This window comes from Delphinapterus leucas, chromosome 13, assembly GCF_059928025.1.
Source record: "Delphinapterus leucas isolate spDelLeu-1000000601 "Yukka" chromosome 13, BTC_Dleu_Yukka2, whole genome shotgun sequence".
NCBI classification, from domain to species: Eukaryota; Metazoa; Chordata; class Mammalia; order Artiodactyla; family Monodontidae; genus Delphinapterus; species Delphinapterus leucas.
This window is the reverse complement of record NC_143141.1, coordinates 48,143,385-48,161,278: the sequence shown is the minus strand read 5'-3', so window position 1 is coordinate 48,161,278 and position 17,894 is coordinate 48,143,385. Positions and strand designations below refer to the sequence as shown.

The window sequence follows — 17,894 nt, the reverse complement described above, 5'->3', positions numbered from 1 at the left end:
AGCAGTTTTACCTACTAAATAGATATTCTAAGGCTCGTATATAAAATATTTAATAATGTTAAATAAAAACATACAAATATGATAATAAAGCCCTCACTGCATTGAGATTTTCTTGGTAATGTTTCCTTAATATGTGCTGTCATTAATATTAATGGATCTATAAAAGGGTCCACTGCACAGTAAAAGAGGAAATACCTTAAACTTTTTGACTGAAGTGGTGTAACACAAATTTCCCAAGAAAAATTAATATGCTTTCTTTAAAGACTTCTTTAAGGAAAGGACTTTTTTGGCTGTTTGAATATTAAGTGAAAAATATTATATCATGATTTTAAAACAGTAATCTTTTTAACATCAAATCATATCCATGAGAGGCCTACTGAAATATACCAGCTCTTTCTTCCTCAAGAGGCTTTGGTTTACACATTCATGGAGTGATTTAAAATTGCTTCTTGAACATCAAAATTGAATGTATAGGTAATTATCCAAGAAAATATTTTTAGGCAAGAAAATTTTAGGCAAGAAAATATTAAGCTGTGAAGAAATTATGGAATCACAGCCTTAGAGAATAGAAAAAATAACTGACGTCATCAAATCCAACTATTTTATTTTTCAAGAAGACTACACAAATATTTTGTGGAACATCACATGATACTATCAGGAACAAATCAGCAATCTTTTTAATAACAGAATGACCACCAAGTATACAAAATACAATTCTGGCATTTCAAAGACCTTTTCTACTTTAAATGTAAGTAAAGAGTTCTACTTGTTTCAGACCAATTTGTACAACAGCCATCACCACAGCCAGTATCTGAACTAGTTCCTTACCATTAAAATAAATTCTCTAAACTTCTCAATTCCCAAGTTTTATTTACAAAAGATCTTGTAACAGTGATCTGTAGTGTTAATTAAATGCCTTGTTTTCACTTTTCCAAATTAGGACATGAAATTACTCATCATATCTCTAATAATCCAATCCCTGAACTGCTTCTTAATTTGAAACTGGCTTTCCTAGAGCTTTGATGAGCCTGGTAGAAAAGACAGGAGGCCAGGTAAACACGGCATTATTTTCCATACTAACAGGCCAATACCTGATACATATGTTCCAAGGAGAAGCAACCATGTTTATACTCAGATTCATGAACGATACCTACGCATGAGACTATTGATGAAGACTAGTTCCTAACTGATTGGCCTTAGTTTACTAGATTTACAAAGTAAGAATGAACTAATCCTCAACTTTCAGACACCTCCTTAAAAAAAATGTCAGAAAATAAGCTCTAAATTTACAGAGAAAAACAAAAAATTTCAACTGGGTTTTTCATCTTTTATATTGGAGAAAGTGGAATTTTTTTTTTTTTTTTTTTGATACACGAGCCTCTCACTGCCGTGGCCTCTCCCACTGCGGAGCACAGGCTCCGTACGTGCAAGCCCAGCGGCCATGGCCCACGGGCCCAGCTGCTCCGCGGCATGCGGGATCCTGCCAGACCGGGGCACGAACCCGCGTCCCCTGCATCGGCAGGCAGACCCTCAACCACTGTGCCACCAGGGAAGCCCTGAATTTTTTTATTTAAAAAAAATCTAGTTTTGGAGTTTTTGGATGAAAATATGTCTTTCCTAGTTTTGTATAAGTGCATTATATTCTGAATAGGAAAAAACTTACAGTTTGCATTAGTTCATAAAGTATGAATGTATACTTACCGGGACAAATCGTGCTGTTTTTGTTAGATCCAACTATATTATCTAATAAAAAAAATTAAAATCAGCGACTTCAGTAATAATATCTCACACTTCCCTAGCACTTTACAACATACAAAGCATATCTCTGATCATAACCTCATTTTACCTGCATAATAACGATTAAGAATTAGTAGCTTCAGTCAAATATTATACCTCTATCTGAAATCTTTTAGAGAATTGGGTGCAGATGAAGAATTATTAAAAGACAGTATCATAAGTATTCTGACAAAATAACACAGATTTTAACAATTAGTCACTTATGCTTTGAATTTTTAAAAAAATAAGTATAACATTATAATTAAGTTTTGATTCCTAGGCTCACACCATAGAGCACATTCATGTTAGGAAACACAAGAATGTATATCAGAGCATTGTTTGTAACAGGAAAAAGCTAGAAACAACTTAAATATACATTAGAAGCAGGATGGCTAAATTACAACATACTCATACAAAAGAATACCACGCAAGAGTTAAAAATAAACTCTAGGTATCAATATGGATAGATCTCAAAAAAAGCACTGGGTAAAAAGGAAAAAAATGCACAATAATGTATACAATGTTAAGTCAATTCATATCAAGTTTGAAACTGAAAAATAATACATTATACATGTCACAATAATATAAACAAACAAAGGGGTGATAAACTCCAAATTCAGCATTTCTTGAGTGATGGGGTGGGGTAGAATGAAAATGCATAAGAAACTATCTGTAATTTATTTTCTTTTTAAAAAAACTGAAAAAAATATGACAAGCTAGTTTTGATAGAGCCAATAGAAAGTATGTATCTGTGATGCTATCATCTAAATATTTCTGTATGCTGGAAATGTTTTATTTTAAAATGAAAGTTAAAAATGCATTTGTTTTAATTTACATAAATGGAACCTTTCTGCAAAACGTTCTGTGACATGCTTTTTTTACCCAATTCATATTTTTGAGAACTAATCAGTCGATAGATCAAAATTCAATTATTTTAACTGCTAAACAGTATTCCATTATATGAATATACTACATTTTCTTCATTTCCTACAATGCACAATGCAACAACATCCTTGTATCTGTCATGTATATGCATAAATATACCCTAGGATATAAACTCAGAAATGGAATTGATAGTATTATGTAGGGTGTACAATTTTATTAGTTTAGTAAACATTCTCTTAACTGACTTCCTCTTAATTGACTTAATAGATTAGCCAACATTTTCTGAGAATATGCCCCCCACATATCTCATTTCACCAAGCTGAGTTGTATGCTTATTGAAGTCAGTCCTTTGTTTACACTAGTTATATTTGGTAATATGATTACACAATTTAAATACTGCAGACTGATGAAATGTCACAGAACTGTAATATCTATGGCTAAGTTGAATACAGCAGACCTCAATTTAAAAAATGATACCAACTTAGTCATACAAAACTATGAATACTTAAGTACTTAAAGGAAAGTACTTAAAACCATAGTAGAATTCTACACTCAGACTGCTTCAAAAATATGTTTAGGTTTTCTCTCCACTATAATAAACTGAGACCAGAAACTGTAGCCGATGAATTACGGGTGCAACTTATGTAATGCAATATGGAAATACAAAAAACAAACAAACAAACAAAAAAAAAAGCCTTGACCCTATACAAACTATCAGTAAATGAGCATCATTTAAAGTAAATGTTTATAAACAGTTTATTTTTAAAAATTATTCTCTGCTTTAACCAACTTTTTTGATTAACCTATTAACCTGATCCTTATGTTTTGAAATTAGAGAGTTTTTACTGTATTGCCAAATATGCCTCCAAAATGATGGTTACCTTGGATTTTGTAGGCAATATATTCTCTGCACTTACTCACTCTAACATTAACTCTAACAACTTTGGGTACAATCTCCTTCTTTTGGTAAATGTTTACAGTTCTCTTCCTCAAGGTGTAATACTTTTTGCCACGTATTCTATATCATTTTCTACCACAGACACTCTGAAACAAGGGAAATCATGATTTTATATTGCAGTTTAAAATTTTCAGTAGTAATTTCCCTGTCATAAAAAGCACCAAGTAAAGTGTCTGTTAGCTGTAATACTTATCTCACTCTTTTAAAACAGAAATCATCAGCAGGTAAGTAAGAGGCCCTACCCTTTTCACATTTGTCTTCTGAAGTATTGGTCAAAAGTGGTGCTGTGAGGACATGCATACAATGGTTGTAGAAGAAATTTAGAAATTCACTTTTTTCAGTTTTCTGAAACATACAGAAAAAAAAACTTTATTATCTTTATAATTAATAAAACATCTTCAAGGATTAGCAGTGCACAAACAAGAGATGCTTTTAAGATACTGTGAAAGAATCGAAAAAAACTTGTTATATTCACCTTAACCTTATTTCTGCAGAACTGAAAAATCAGATCTATTTCATATTACATGTTAAATAAAAATGAATGTAAGAAAAAGATCAGATAGCATTATAAAAAGTTTTTCCAGGGAAAATTATCTAAAACAATTTTTTTTTCAAATATGCGTGTGATCTGAAATGCAATGAAAAATCTATCAATGTGAGAGCAACTTAACCGTTTAAAATTTGAAACCCCAGATTTCACAATGTATTCAAATTTGAAAAAACACCAAGTTGATTTATCAAGCCACTAGAAATGTTACAGATTTTAGATCTTTTTTTTTAATTTTAAGAATTTATTACTTGGAAATTTGGAAAATAATTCCTTTCGATTTTTTTGGCCATTATTTTTTATATAACTGTTCTATAAACTTGTAATGATTTAAAAATAATATACATTTTCTCAAAATTTGAGTGAAGTCTATAAAGGAGAAATATCCCAGCATTTTGAGATAACCACTATTAATATTTTGCAATACTTCCTTAAGTCCTTTTTTGTGCTGACTCCTTTAACTACGCAGTTAAGATCATTTGGTACATATTTTTTTCTTTTTTATTGTGATAAAAAACATATAACATAAAATTTACCATCTTGACCATTTTTATAGTTCAGTAGTGTTAATTATATTCACATTTCTTTGTTTTAATTCTTAAGATGTTAACATACAGAGGCCAAGGGTCATAAATAGAAGTGCTAACATTTTACCAAGACTTTAGCAGATTCCAATCTTGTATTTTGCTGCAAAAACAACTGCTAGAGGAACATTACTGTTACTTGAATTCTGAGTGTACAAATGCTTGAATATTTGTTTTTCAAAATTGTACAAATTTTGATTTTTCCATATATTTACATAACTTATTGTATATAAAATCATTTAAAACTGAATAGACCAAAACGTTTCTATCGCAGAGTAATTTCTTACATTAGTTGTAGCCAGCATGTTCTCTGGGTCAATTAGAGTACGAAGAAGTCCCATTAACTGAACAGCACCTCCTAGCTCAGGATCAGTATCACAGATCATTTGTTCAATTACTACATTAATGAGAAGGATATCCTGAAAGAAAATGTGTTTCTGTGAGACTTGGTTTGGATATAAGACAAACGTACCAGCTGAAAGAACAAAATCAGAATCATACAGAAAAAAAAAAAACAAAAACAAAGAATGGATGAACTTATTTAAACCTTTTTTCCCCAATGTTTTCAAAGTTCTATAAACACACCAGAGCATAAAGAAGCCCACTCAAAAACAAAACAAGACAATGCAAAAATCAGAGCACACGACAGCTTACAATATCATCAACATAGGCAATGGAAAACAAAATCATTTACCAGAAATTCTTGTTCACTGGAGGTTCTAACATATTTTCAGTCTAGGTTTTAGCTTCAGGCATGAATTTAGAAGTTGACTTAACCCAAGATTACACACATCAAGTGACCCCAGAACATAGATTAGTATGTGAGCTTCTAACAAGAAAATCCTTTCTGACAAAAATATGAGAAAAAATAACCCAGTACACAGCTCTCCACAAGAGGTAAAAGGGTACACACTGTGTTATATAATGATCTGAAGCAGCCAAATCGACTTATTATTACATTAGTAACATGTTCTTGGGTCTTAATATAAAGAGCTACAAAGCAGCTTTGCAGATACAAAATTTATTTGCTTTCTGCCTATATTTTAAAAGTAGATACCTTAAGCATTAAAATAGGATACAAAGTGATGGTTCAGGTCAAAGGAAAAAGTTTTGACATCAACTCAGAAGATTTGAGAACAGGTTTATTATTGGGGGAAGAAAGGTAGTAACTGAAGGAGATGAAATAAGAGAACTGCATGGAATGAAGATAAATTTGTTGAATTGGGAGAATTTTGTAAAATAATAAAAGTTCCAGTATAAAGCACATTTTGTAATTATTTTGCTTTTCTAGTCCCTCCCAAACTTAACATACTGTGTTATGCTAAAATACTTCCCTGTGAAATTGTGATATTAAATGCAATGAAGAACCATCAAAAACCATGTCATAGCAACTTAACTGCTTAAAATTAGAATCTTACCCTCTACCATGTCTCAAAATTTGAACACCAATGAATAATTCTATCATGGCATCAGAAACAATGAAATTTCTTCAAAGACAAATTATGAAATATAATTCACAGAGCTACATTAATAGACTCAAGCCTTATTTTAGTTAGAGGAGAAAGAGCAAATTCCACCTTAATCCGCTCCTGTTTCTTATTCTGGTATGTTCAGCAAAGTACATCACATATAAAATGTTAAGATATTACAAAAGGTATCAGCTAGTGAGCTTTCTTCAGAACAATGATATGGTATTTACTTACTTTAAATTCATACCAGTGTGTACAACTTGGATTCTACCAGTTAATTAGGGGCTCAGATAATTTGCTCAATTATATATAAGCAATTACATAAGTTCATTCCTCCTCTTACATAATAAGCTCATTCATCTAAAACTAGGCAAAAATATATATATATATATATAAATGATGAATTTAAGTTACATCTAAATGAAAACACAGTTGCAAGAAAGACTTCTTAAGGTATAGCTCATACACTAAAATATATTGAAATATATATACTTTAAAAGCTTTTTACCCTTCTCTCTCAAATGTAGTTTCTTACAAATCCTGCCTCATAAGTACCAATACCAAATTCTGCTGGTCTACAAGCAAAGATAAAAGGGAAATGACCTGTGCTGATTGAGAGTCCCATAATCTGGTGACTTGTGGAAGTGAAAAAAGCCAATTTATATATTTCATAGTGAAATAGACTGCTACAGAGAACTATAGCCTTTTCAGGAGATCAAAACTGCTTTTCTCAAAGACGTGTAAAACTTCCTTGACAGACAAAAGGTGTATGCACCATTGAATACTATTCTGTAGAACTTTTTAGGGTACCCGAGCTTGAGAAAGCAAGGGCACAGAGGTCAGTAGGTAAACGGGAACCTTCGGGTTTAAAAATTATGCTTAGATAAGATGTCTAGAATACACAAGAAAATAATTTGGAAGCCTACTAAACAGTAGAGGAAGCTTAACTGTAAAGTAAGCTTTTGCAACAGTCTATGACTGTTTGATCTCTAAGACCACCACTGGGTCAGAAAACTCACACTGACAGAAAATAGGCTACAATACAAAATAGAGCCCTGGAGGAAAGGCATCTTCCATTGCCTATCTCAGATGCAGCCACAGCTGAAAATGTCCTAAGGGAAGGAACCTAAGCTTTGGAAGAAAATGGGCAAGGAAAATTCTTTAGAGAACAGAACCAGGGACAGCTGGTTTGGTTAATCAAGAACCTCCAAGGACAATGAGTCTAAGCTACTGATATTCAACAAATATTTGACAGACCAGTGCATCATAGCTGTGAATGAATGACTGCTGTATGTATGTTCTCCCTTTTTCCAAACAAAAGTAGTTTAATTGTGATGTTGGGGCACATAAATTATCTTTTTGTTTAAAGGTCCCTGAAACAAAAGGAGCCTTATCTGGACCTGAAGAGGACTGCACAACACCCAAATATTCTGGACGTGAAGTCTCCAGACTGGATACAGAAGTCTCCCTTGAGGAAAGGGTGAGTGATGAAAGAAAAGTGTATATGGACGTTAGGTAGTTACAGAGATGGGCTGTGGCTGATACTACTTAGATGCCAACTTAGTCTCTATTCTCTTTGTTCTGCTAACAGAGCCCAAGCTTTGTTCAGAGAGGCAATGTACTCAGCTAAAACGCTGTATTTCTCAGTTTCCATTGCAGCTAAGGGTGATGCACTTCTGGCCAAAGAAATACAAGCAAAAATTGCTAAATGGAACCTCTAAGAAAGAGCTTTAAAATGAAACAGAAAAGCTCTCTAGCTCTCTCCATTTTGCCCTCTGCCCCCTTTCTTCTCCCTGCTTGGAGGTGGAATAGCAATCTTGCAACCTCAAAGTAACAGACATTAAAACCAGAAGCTCAGGGTGACTGACTCATAAGATGAGTCTTCTGGCATCATAGAGCTGTTCCTTGACTAACTGTGACATGAATAAAACAAAATTTTTATTAGGTAAAACTATTATAGGCTGGTTTTTCTTTCCTTTTTTAGGATTAGAACAATTACAATTAACATACTATCTACCCTCTTAGCAAATATTTAAGTATACAATATTAATTATAGGTAATATGCTATACAGTAGATCTCTAGGACTTGTTCATCATGTAAAAGTGAAACTGTATCTTTTGACTAATACCTCCCTGGTTTCCTCTACTCCCCATCTCCTGGCAAGCACCATTATACTCTCTGCTTCTATGAGTCTATTTTATATTCCTCATATAAATAGTATCATATACTATTGTGTCCTTCTGTGTCTGGCTTATTTCACTTAGCATATTGTCCCCCAGGTTCATCCAAGTTGTCAAAAGTGGCCAGGTTTCCTTCTTCTATTAAGGCTGAATAAAATTCCACTGTATGTGCATGACAAATTTTCTTTATCCATTCATCTGCAGATGAACACTTCAGTTGCATCCATGTCTTGGCTACTATGAATAATGCTGCAGTGAACATGAAACTGCAGCTATCTCTTCAAGGTCCTGATTTAAATTTCTTTGGATTTATATCCTTAGTGGGGCTACTGAATCATATGGTAGTTCTCTATTAATTTTTGAGGAGCTTCCACACTGTTTTCCATAGTAGGTGCACCAAGGTACAGGCCCACAACAGTGCACAAGGGCTCTCTTTTCTCCACATCCTTAATAAGACTTGTTACCTTTTGAGTTTTTGATAAGAGCCATCCTAATAGGTGTGAGGCGATACTTCATTGTGATTTTGATGCGCATTTCCCTGATGATTAGTGATGATGATCACTTTACATGCACCTGTTGGCTATTTTTATGTCTCTGAAGAAATGTCTATTCAGTTCCTTTGCCCATTTTTAAATTGGGTTGTTTTTTTTTTTTTGCTATTGAGTTGTAGGAGGTCCTTACATGTTTTGGATATTAATCTCTCATCAGCAATTGTGTACAACTCTACACTTTTATTCCCCAACCCACATATTATGTTACTGGTATCAGAATTTCTTTTTATACTGTGTATCTATTAACAAATTTCTGTAGTTGTAGTTATTCATAATATCTTGTCTTTACCTTTTATACTGCATTAAAAGTGATTTACATACCACCATTAGATTATTCCATTGGTCTATATTTGCCTATATATTTACCTTCACAGTGAAATTTACACTTTCATATGCTTTCATTTTGTTGTTCAGTGTTCTTTCATTTCAACTTGAAGAGCTCCCTTTAGCATGTCTTAAAAGGCAGATCTAGTTTTGACGAACTCCTTCTTCAGTTTTTGTCTAGGAAAGCCTTTTTTCTTAATTTCTTTCTTTTTTCTTTTTTTTTTTTTTTTTTTGCAGTACACGGTCCTCTCACTGTTGTGGCCTCTCCCGCTGTGGAGCACAGGCTCCGGACGCGCAGGCTCAGGGGCCATGGCCCATGGGCGCAGCCGCTCCGCGGCATGTGGGATCCTCCCGGACCGGGGCACAAACCCGCATCCCCTGTATCGGCAGGCGGACTCTCAACGACTGCGCCACCAGGGAAGCCCGTTTTTCTTTATTTCTGAAGGACAGCTTTGTCAGGTAAAGTATTCCTAGTTGGCAGGTTTTTTTTTCTTTCAGCACTTTGAATATATCATCCCATTCTCTACTGGCTTGCAAGGTTTTTGCTGAGAAATCAGCTGAAAACCTTCCTTTGTATGTGATGCGTTTATTCTGCCTTGCTCTCAAAATTCTCTTCTCTTTGATTTTTGACAGTTTTATTATAATGTATCTCGGTGAAGACCTCCTTGGATTGAATCTGGGGACATATGAGCTTCATAGACTTGGATGACCTTATCTTTCCCGATAAGTTTTTAGCCATTATTTCTTTAAACATGCTTTATTGTCCCTTTCTCTTTCTTCTCCTTGAGACTTCCATAATGTATATATTATTTTGCTTTATGGTGTCCCATAATTCATGTAGGTTTTCTTCACTCTTCTTCATTCATTCTTTTTTCTTTTTGTTCTGACTGGATTGATTTTAAATGGCCTGTCTTCAAGTTCTCTGATTTTTTCCTCTGCTTGATTCAAGTCTGCTGTTGAAGCTCTTTATTGATTTTTTTCAGTTTAGTCACTGTATTCTTCAGCTCCAGAATTTCTTCTGGTTCTTTTTTAGTTTCTCTTTGCTGAGCTTATTTTGTTTATGTATTGTTTTCTTGATTTTGTTTAGTTATCTGTGTTCCCTTGTAGCTCACCAAGCCTCTTTAACACAATTATTTTGAATTCTTTGTCAGGCAGTTCATAATTCTTTTTTTAAAATTATTTTTAGGGTTGGTTACTGGAACTTAATTTTGCTTCTTGTCAAGTTTCCCTGACAGCTCTCACCTAGATTTTGGAAGTCTCATGGAGGTATTCTTGTCTGTGGATGGTTGTTAAATCAGTGTTTCTGTTGCAGGGATAAGGGCTGGAACTTCCTATCTGCCATCTTGCTGACCTCATTCCTCATCTTGCTCATATATTAAGCCAAGCTCATTCCTAAGTGATACATTAATTTCTTATGTCTTTCCTTTTTTCTGTCGCAGGTCAGGACTTCTTTTTCCAGTTATCTCCAGCTGTTAGAACTATCCTTCTAAAACCAAGACCTGATCAAGACATTCCTCTGCTTAAAATAGCTACAAGACAAAAGATTCACTCCTTAGACTGGGTGTATAGGTAGTAAATATTCTAACCCTGTGCAGTCCAATATGATATCCACTTGTCACAGAGACTGTTTAAATTAAAATCAGTAATTCCTCAGTCACACCATCTACATTTTAAGTGCTTAACAGCCATAGGTAGTGAGTGGCTACCTTGTTGGATGGCTAAAGAATAAACATTTCCATCATCATAGAAACTGAACAGCACTCTCCAGGCCTTTTATTTCAGCTTCTTTGTTGAAGAAGGGAAAAGGAAAAGACAGACAAAGACAAAGCGAACAGACTTAGACAAAGAGAAAAAAAGAGGGAGGAGAAAGGGGGCAAAAAATGGGAATATTTCACAATCAATAATACCGATTTCCACACTCAATGATATGAAAGTCTTAAAAAAGTTGGTTTCTAAATCCTTGTGTCAGATGGGTTTATTTTTTTGTGTTTTGAAGTCTCATTTTAATAAAACATGAGTAGTTATTAAAGTAAGTAACACAAAAGAGACACAAATCCACAAACTGTTCAATTCTGAATAAGAGCCAGTCTTCTGCAATAAAATCTACTCTGAAAATAAACATCAACTCAGACTTCCACTTTTGGCCAAGATGAAGTGACAGGAACTAGATTTACTCTTTTATCTCAAACAACAACAAAAACCCAGGCAAAATATATGAAACTACAATTGGTAATACAGTAGACATCAGCCAAAGACACTGAGAGATGGGTAACAAATGAGATGAGCCCTATGATACATGTTAGGTATTATTATTAATTACTGGATCCTGCAAACTGAGTAAAACTCAACTTCTAAAAAACTGGAATTAACCACGTGTCTAGAGATTATGCTGTATATAGCAGCATGGAATAGTAAGACAGTCTTATCCCAGAGGTACACTCACCTCAGCTAACAATTTTTAGTCTACTACAGTGCATTACTAAACCCACTTCAAAGTAATAATGTGCTTTCAGAGACAATGAACAAATAGTTCCTAAGAAATGTAACGAATGATTTAACATTCATCAATGAACTAAAAGTATTACCAGCATTATAAGTTGTCTGTAAAACATGCTTCATTTTCTTAGCAAGCCTGGTGAACAGAAGGAATAGCTAAATTAAAAGACTCAGCCTCTAACTGCAGTACAGCTAATAACTAGCTATGTAAGTGACCTAACTCTTCCATGCCTATTTCTCCAATGGAACTAAAGTACAGTGGTTACTAAAGTCAGACCACTCACAAAATTCAAGTCAGCATTTCTAATTGCCTGTTAAAGTTCTTTATTGGCATTAAAACAAATCTAATTTTCCTTAACCTGCTTCTCCAACAATGGCATTAATCTGGCTAGAAAAGTCATGCTCAAGCATTACGGCAAAATAATTGAGATGTAAGACAAATACAGGAAAATTCCTTCTTCGGATGTCAAACTATGACTTGATCTGAAAATAAGCCATTATAGAGTAACCCCAGCGAAATTACTCCAACGCTGGGTCACCAAAATCTATTCTAGAGAACACTCTTTTAAACTTACAGTCTTAAGAGTGTCCAATAACTCCTTTCCCATTAACGCCTGCTTACTCACATGGTCTTTTTTTTTTTTTTTTTTTTTTTTGCGGTACGCGGGCCTCTCACTGTTGTGGCCTCTCCCGTTGCGGAGCACAGGCTCTGGACGCACAGGCTCAGTGGCCATGGCTCACGGGCCCAGCCGCTCCGCGGCATGTGGGATCTTCCCGGACCGGGGCACGAACCCGTGTCCCCTGCATTGGCAGGCAGATTCTCAACCACTGCGCCACCAGGGAAGCCCCCCATGGTCTCTTTAACTTATCTTTACACCACCATAGTAGCTTTGCAATTAAAACCTTCAATTTAGAACCAGTTTCTAAATACTTGCAATATTCTGGGGTCTAAGTCAGGGGTCATTAAACTACAAAACTACCTGGCTGGTTGTTCACTTTGTAAATAGTTTTACAGTAAAACATTTACTGGAACACAGCCACACCTATTCATTTTCAAACTGTCTATAGACAGTTCATACTAAAGTGGCAGAGTTATGACAGAGACCAGAGGGCCTACCAAGTCTTATTTACCTTTTGGTCCTTTAAGAAAAGTTTGCCATCCTTCATCTAGATAGCAACATTTAAGTGAGTTTAACCACAGTTTCTGGGAGATAGTTCAAAGTTTTAGTTGTTTCTAAATCAAGTTTTAGAGAAATGATACTCCTGTTGGTTTCATCACACTCCAGCCTCATGCTATTCTTAGAAACACATACTTTTGTTTTTAAAGTACATTTAAGTGGGTGTAAGAATTTTTCAATATTGCCAAAAATACTGAAAATATATAATTAGCAATGGAGGGAAAGTTTTGGGTATCTACACATGGAATTTAGAGGTTATCCCGATTATCAGGTGACATCTCTATTTTCTGATTGGGAAACATGAAGAACATACTTTATTTCATTGCTTCTAAGACAGATTTCTTAAAATTTTAACTTCTTGATGTTGAGATATATTTTATAACCTATGGCATTACACACTCACTGTTAGCCAAGTGGCAATCATGACAAAGTTACATGAAAAATTTGTACTGACACTTTCTGGTAAGATCAAGAAAATATCAGAATCTGTGTAACTTAGATTCCATGTATATAGTAAATAAGAGGGGAAAGAAAGAATGGCAAGAGCAGGAAGAATATTCTGAGGTAACAGGATAAAAATAACTGATGTATGTTGTGGAAACACTACCAGTTTTTAAAAAACTATCTAAATGTAAGAATCATAAAAAAAGCTCATGCATATGAAATTTGCTCTTGCAGCTACTTGAATGAAGGTTACAAGTATTACAGAACCAATACTTCTTTCAATCCATTCTGATGTGTTCAGAGAAAGCAACAACTGTTCTTCAAATTCTACAGAAGAACTTAATCTAACTTCTTTAGTCTGTGAAATGGCAAAACAGCTTGGACAAAGAAAACTTAAGCTCATTTTTTAAAGTTGGGGGAATTTCTTGGTATGATGTTGAAGGAAATGTTACTTCTGTACTATTCCTGACACAAAGAAATAACCTGAATTGAATCATGAGGAAACATCGGACAAATCCAAATTTTCGCATACTACAACAGAAAGTTTTCATTTTTATCTTGGGTAACGAGGGGATTACTGGGACAACGGATAAAATCTGAATTAGGACTATAGTTAGATAACAGTATTGTAAAAATGTTATTTAATTTCCTGACTTTCCTGACTTGATAATTGTACAGTGGTAATGTAGAGTTTTAGTAGATAGACACCGAAGCAAATAGGGGTAAAGGAGCACTGTGACATCGTTTCCATACCTTTTTCTTCAATGATTCAGAAAAAATTAATTATATATTTATGTATGCAAATATGTATATACAAATACAAGCAAAGAAAGACAATGATAAAGCAAATGAGAAATAAAGTATTAACAATTGGGAAATCTGAGTAAAGTGTATATGGGAGTTCTTTGTACTATTACTGTAATTTTTCTGTAAATTTAAAATTACTTCAAAATAAAAAGTTAAAAATTGACACAATTTTAAGAAATAAAGTGTGATATGTTCAATACAAAATACTGAACAGTCAACCCATAGAGATTAGCTTATGTATTTATTTTAAATTTCTTTTTATGGTAAATTTTGCTTTCCAGAATTAATTTGAAGCAAATTCCATGTATACAATTCTAGAAATAATTCAGTAAAAAATAAAATAACCCTAAGGCTAATATCATATCTAGAGAAATTAACATATGAATTTATTCCTAAGTGAGAAATACACTGAAAATACCTGCCAAAATAAGCAGTTCAGCAGTAGCTGTATTACTTATCCCGTCAGATTCTAAAAGAAGTTTTACTGAATGTTTCAAAGGTCATTAGCATAAAAATGTTTGAAATCTGTCGCACAGCAATTATTGCTAAATCTATCCTTCCAGCTTGGATAGAAATAATGACTATAGTAAAAAAAAAAGTTAATATTGCTATTTCCTTGTGTCTCAACACATATTTTAATACTGTAATCCATGTTCCTAAAGCCAAATCTGCTCTCACAGTACCAGAAAGAAAAGTTTGAATGCTGTGCATTTATTTTAAGACAGCATCAAAATATCAACTGCCCGCTGAATACACAGGTAAGTTATTTCTTCTTTCCTTTAAACATTACTACCAACTCAGTATAGAATTCAGCATGTAGAATCCTTAATTTTGGAAATTAAGAAAAAAGTAATTTATCTTCATTTGTGGGCTAACAACTATTTTGAGGCAACAAAAATTTTTAATTGGAAAATTGTTAGACCTCAGAAAATTCAGGGAAATGAAAGACCTTGAAGACTGTGACTACAAGAAAAAGAGAAATTAAAAAGGGACTTTTCATTGTTAACGATCAGTAACTACTTCCCCATGTCTCATGCATCAACTAAATGTAAACAAGAAAATCTTTCTAATGAAAACAGAAATAAAAGCTGTAAAAGTTAAGAATTCTAAACTAGTAAATTATTATTCTCATAGTCTGAGAGATTTTATGTTGAATGCTCTTAATCCCACACATCACTAAGGATGAAGCAATAGAAGTGTTAATTTCAAAGTTATCTTTTGTAAAGGATGGCACTAAGATAAGAATGTCAACAGTGAGATTATAAACTGATTAATAAGCTAGGTATTTATTTCTTTAAAGTCAGATTTAGCATCATTTGGGTTTTTTAAACTTTAAAATATACTTAACACAAAATATTTCTTCTATTTCTTTTCTACTGCCTAAATAATAGCATTAGCCCAAACCAATTCTAAAATAAAATTGCTTTAAAAAAAAAAAAAACCTGGAAATATCTAACAGATAGAACGTAAAAATCTAAGTGGACATTAATAAAAAACAAAACATATAAAACAACTATAGTTTAATTCAATAGTAACAAAACCATAAAAGAATCATATAACATTGGGAATCTAAACCTTCTTTAAGAAGGGACATAATTGTATTTCAGTTATTTTCTACTTAACACTAACATATTTAATATAAGAAAGGGTACTTCAATTACAGCTATATGCTCATTTTGTCTTTAAATAGAGATTAAGGGGAAAGTTTAAATATTTTTGTAGTGGGAAAACACAACATTGGTTTCATTATTAAATATTCATTCCCACTAAAAAAAAGATACAATGAACCAGGAAAAGCACTTCTTAGTTATACTAGATAAGTGCCTGACCTAAGGGTTTAGAATTACATTTCATTAGTACTTGAAACTTCTTTTAAAACCAAGAATTAAGAATTTGATTCGTTAAATCTCTTTATCTCAGTAATAGTTTGAACGCATTTGTTTTGTTTTTACAATAAACAAATCAACTGCCACGTATTCTGGCCTTGTCAAAGTCACAACTGATCAGAAATCTATTATTATTCTTCATAAACAGTTAAAATTATGGTTATGACTTTTCTCTCAACAGTCTGCAAACACTATTTTATAGGTAATTCATATAGAACCAGAGCATTGTCACTTACGTCATCACTCTGCTGGGCTTCCTGCATTACAAATTCTCGGACCATGGAAGGACTAAACTCTACTAGATAAGAAAATATATCTGTAGCAGCTGATCTGACTTGCAAATCATCCATGCCCTGATAAAAGGAAAATCAGGTTACTTAGAGACTGTGAACAAAGTTATGCCTGCGTTCCCCCTTTTTCTCCCAAATCTATGCCAAACGAATTTTTGGATTTAGACATGGTACTGGAATCAAAACATATAATCTCTCCCATCCTTTTCTTTTACAAATATTAAAAACTTTAGGCAGCTCAATGATTAGTTTCTGCCAGTTTTTGTCTTTACCACCACAAAAATAAATATTCAGAGAATTTAAATATAAGAATCAGCACAGGATTATAAAGCACTGCTTTACAAATGCTGCAAAAAATTTTGGGGGGTGGGAGGGAGGATTCTTGATTTAAATATATGCAAAAATATGAATGAGGTCTCCTAATTAAGGCTTCAAAACTTTCCAGAAGCTGTCTTTGGTCCTGTTTGGCAGTTCGGCCTTAGTAACTGATTCTCCCTTTTATGACTCTCCTAATAGAGGATGATTTTGAAAACAATCGGTATTTTCACTCTTTTCCGGTAACTTAGTTTTCTAAGGTAGTGATCTTGAATGCTTTTTCCCTATCAGTACATGAAGTCAAAGATAAAAATCAGTACATGATTCAAAGATAAAAATCTCCAGGTGATTCTGAAAACATTCCCTAACTTAGCAGTTCTCAAAGTGTGGCCCAGGGAACCCTGGAGAGGGGTCTCACACACTGAAAAGGGGGTTTATAACACCCTTTTCAAAATTGCATGAAATTAAAACTATTTTCATAATATTATTTATTATGAAAATAAATATTAAGGCATTACTGGCCTTTTCCACTCCCAGTCTATCACAAGTATAGTGGGGTTTTCCAGAGGCTACAAGATGTAATATCGTTAACAGATTAAATGCAGATGCTGCTATGAGAACCTAGCTATCTTTTATTACGCCAGGCATCAAAGGGATTGGCAAAAAATGTGAAACAATGCCACTTGTCTCACTAAAATTTGTTTTGGAAAAGTTATTTTTTCATGAAAGTTATATTAGTTATCTTAACATATAATGGGTTAATAATTATCATTTTAAAATGAATTAATAAGTACTTAAAAATTTTCTCAGTTTTAATTTTTCATACAATAAATGCCAGTGGATAAAGCTCATATAAACAAAAGTATGAGAGAGAATCACTCCCTTAACCCCATATTGTAGCACGAGCCCCCTTGGTCCAGTCTGCCCTTCTCCCATTCACTGGTCTAAAAAGGAAAGGTATTTTATTAGTTTCTATGAAACATACTTAATTTTGTTATAGAAGAGATAACAGTCTCATAAAACCATGTGGGATTTTTATTTACTTGAAGCCATATTATATGAATCACATGTTAATATTACAAATTTAAGTTAATAAAAATCTGAAGAGGTTTTATGACTCACTACCAAATGAATCATAATCTAAAATTACAAAATTCAATATGCATTACTATAAAAAATTATTTCCCATCCACAATATAAATC

The 17,894-nt window shown here is 33.5% G+C and overlaps 1 protein-coding gene and 1 long non-coding RNA gene across 4 annotated transcripts in view; one reads left to right on the top strand and one right to left on the bottom strand.

The window, feature by feature from the left end:
- The window catches only part of PPP4R3B (protein phosphatase 4 regulatory subunit 3B), a 66,321-nt gene that overhangs the window by 21,121 nt on the left and 27,306 nt on the right, over positions 1-17,894 (bottom strand). For 2 of the 3 annotated variants that reach the window (XM_022597229.3, XM_089923164.1), the window contains exons 7-10: positions 16,323-16,439; positions 5,038-5,169; positions 3,862-3,964; positions 1,702-1,743 (exon numbers count right to left, since the gene is read on the bottom strand). In XM_022597229.3, coding sequence (XP_022452937.1) covers positions 1,702-1,743; positions 3,862-3,964; positions 5,038-5,169; positions 16,323-16,439 — 394 coding nt within the window. The remainder of the gene's footprint in view (positions 1-1,701; positions 1,744-3,861; positions 3,965-5,037; positions 5,170-16,322; positions 16,440-17,894) is intronic. The other variant, XM_089923163.1, reaches the window with a different exon arrangement.
- On the top strand, positions 7,585-9,700 carry LOC149747747 (uncharacterized). Its single transcript, XR_016395438.1, has 2 exons — positions 7,585-7,699; positions 9,513-9,700. It is a non-coding gene; the product is annotated as an uncharacterized LOC149747747 (long non-coding RNA).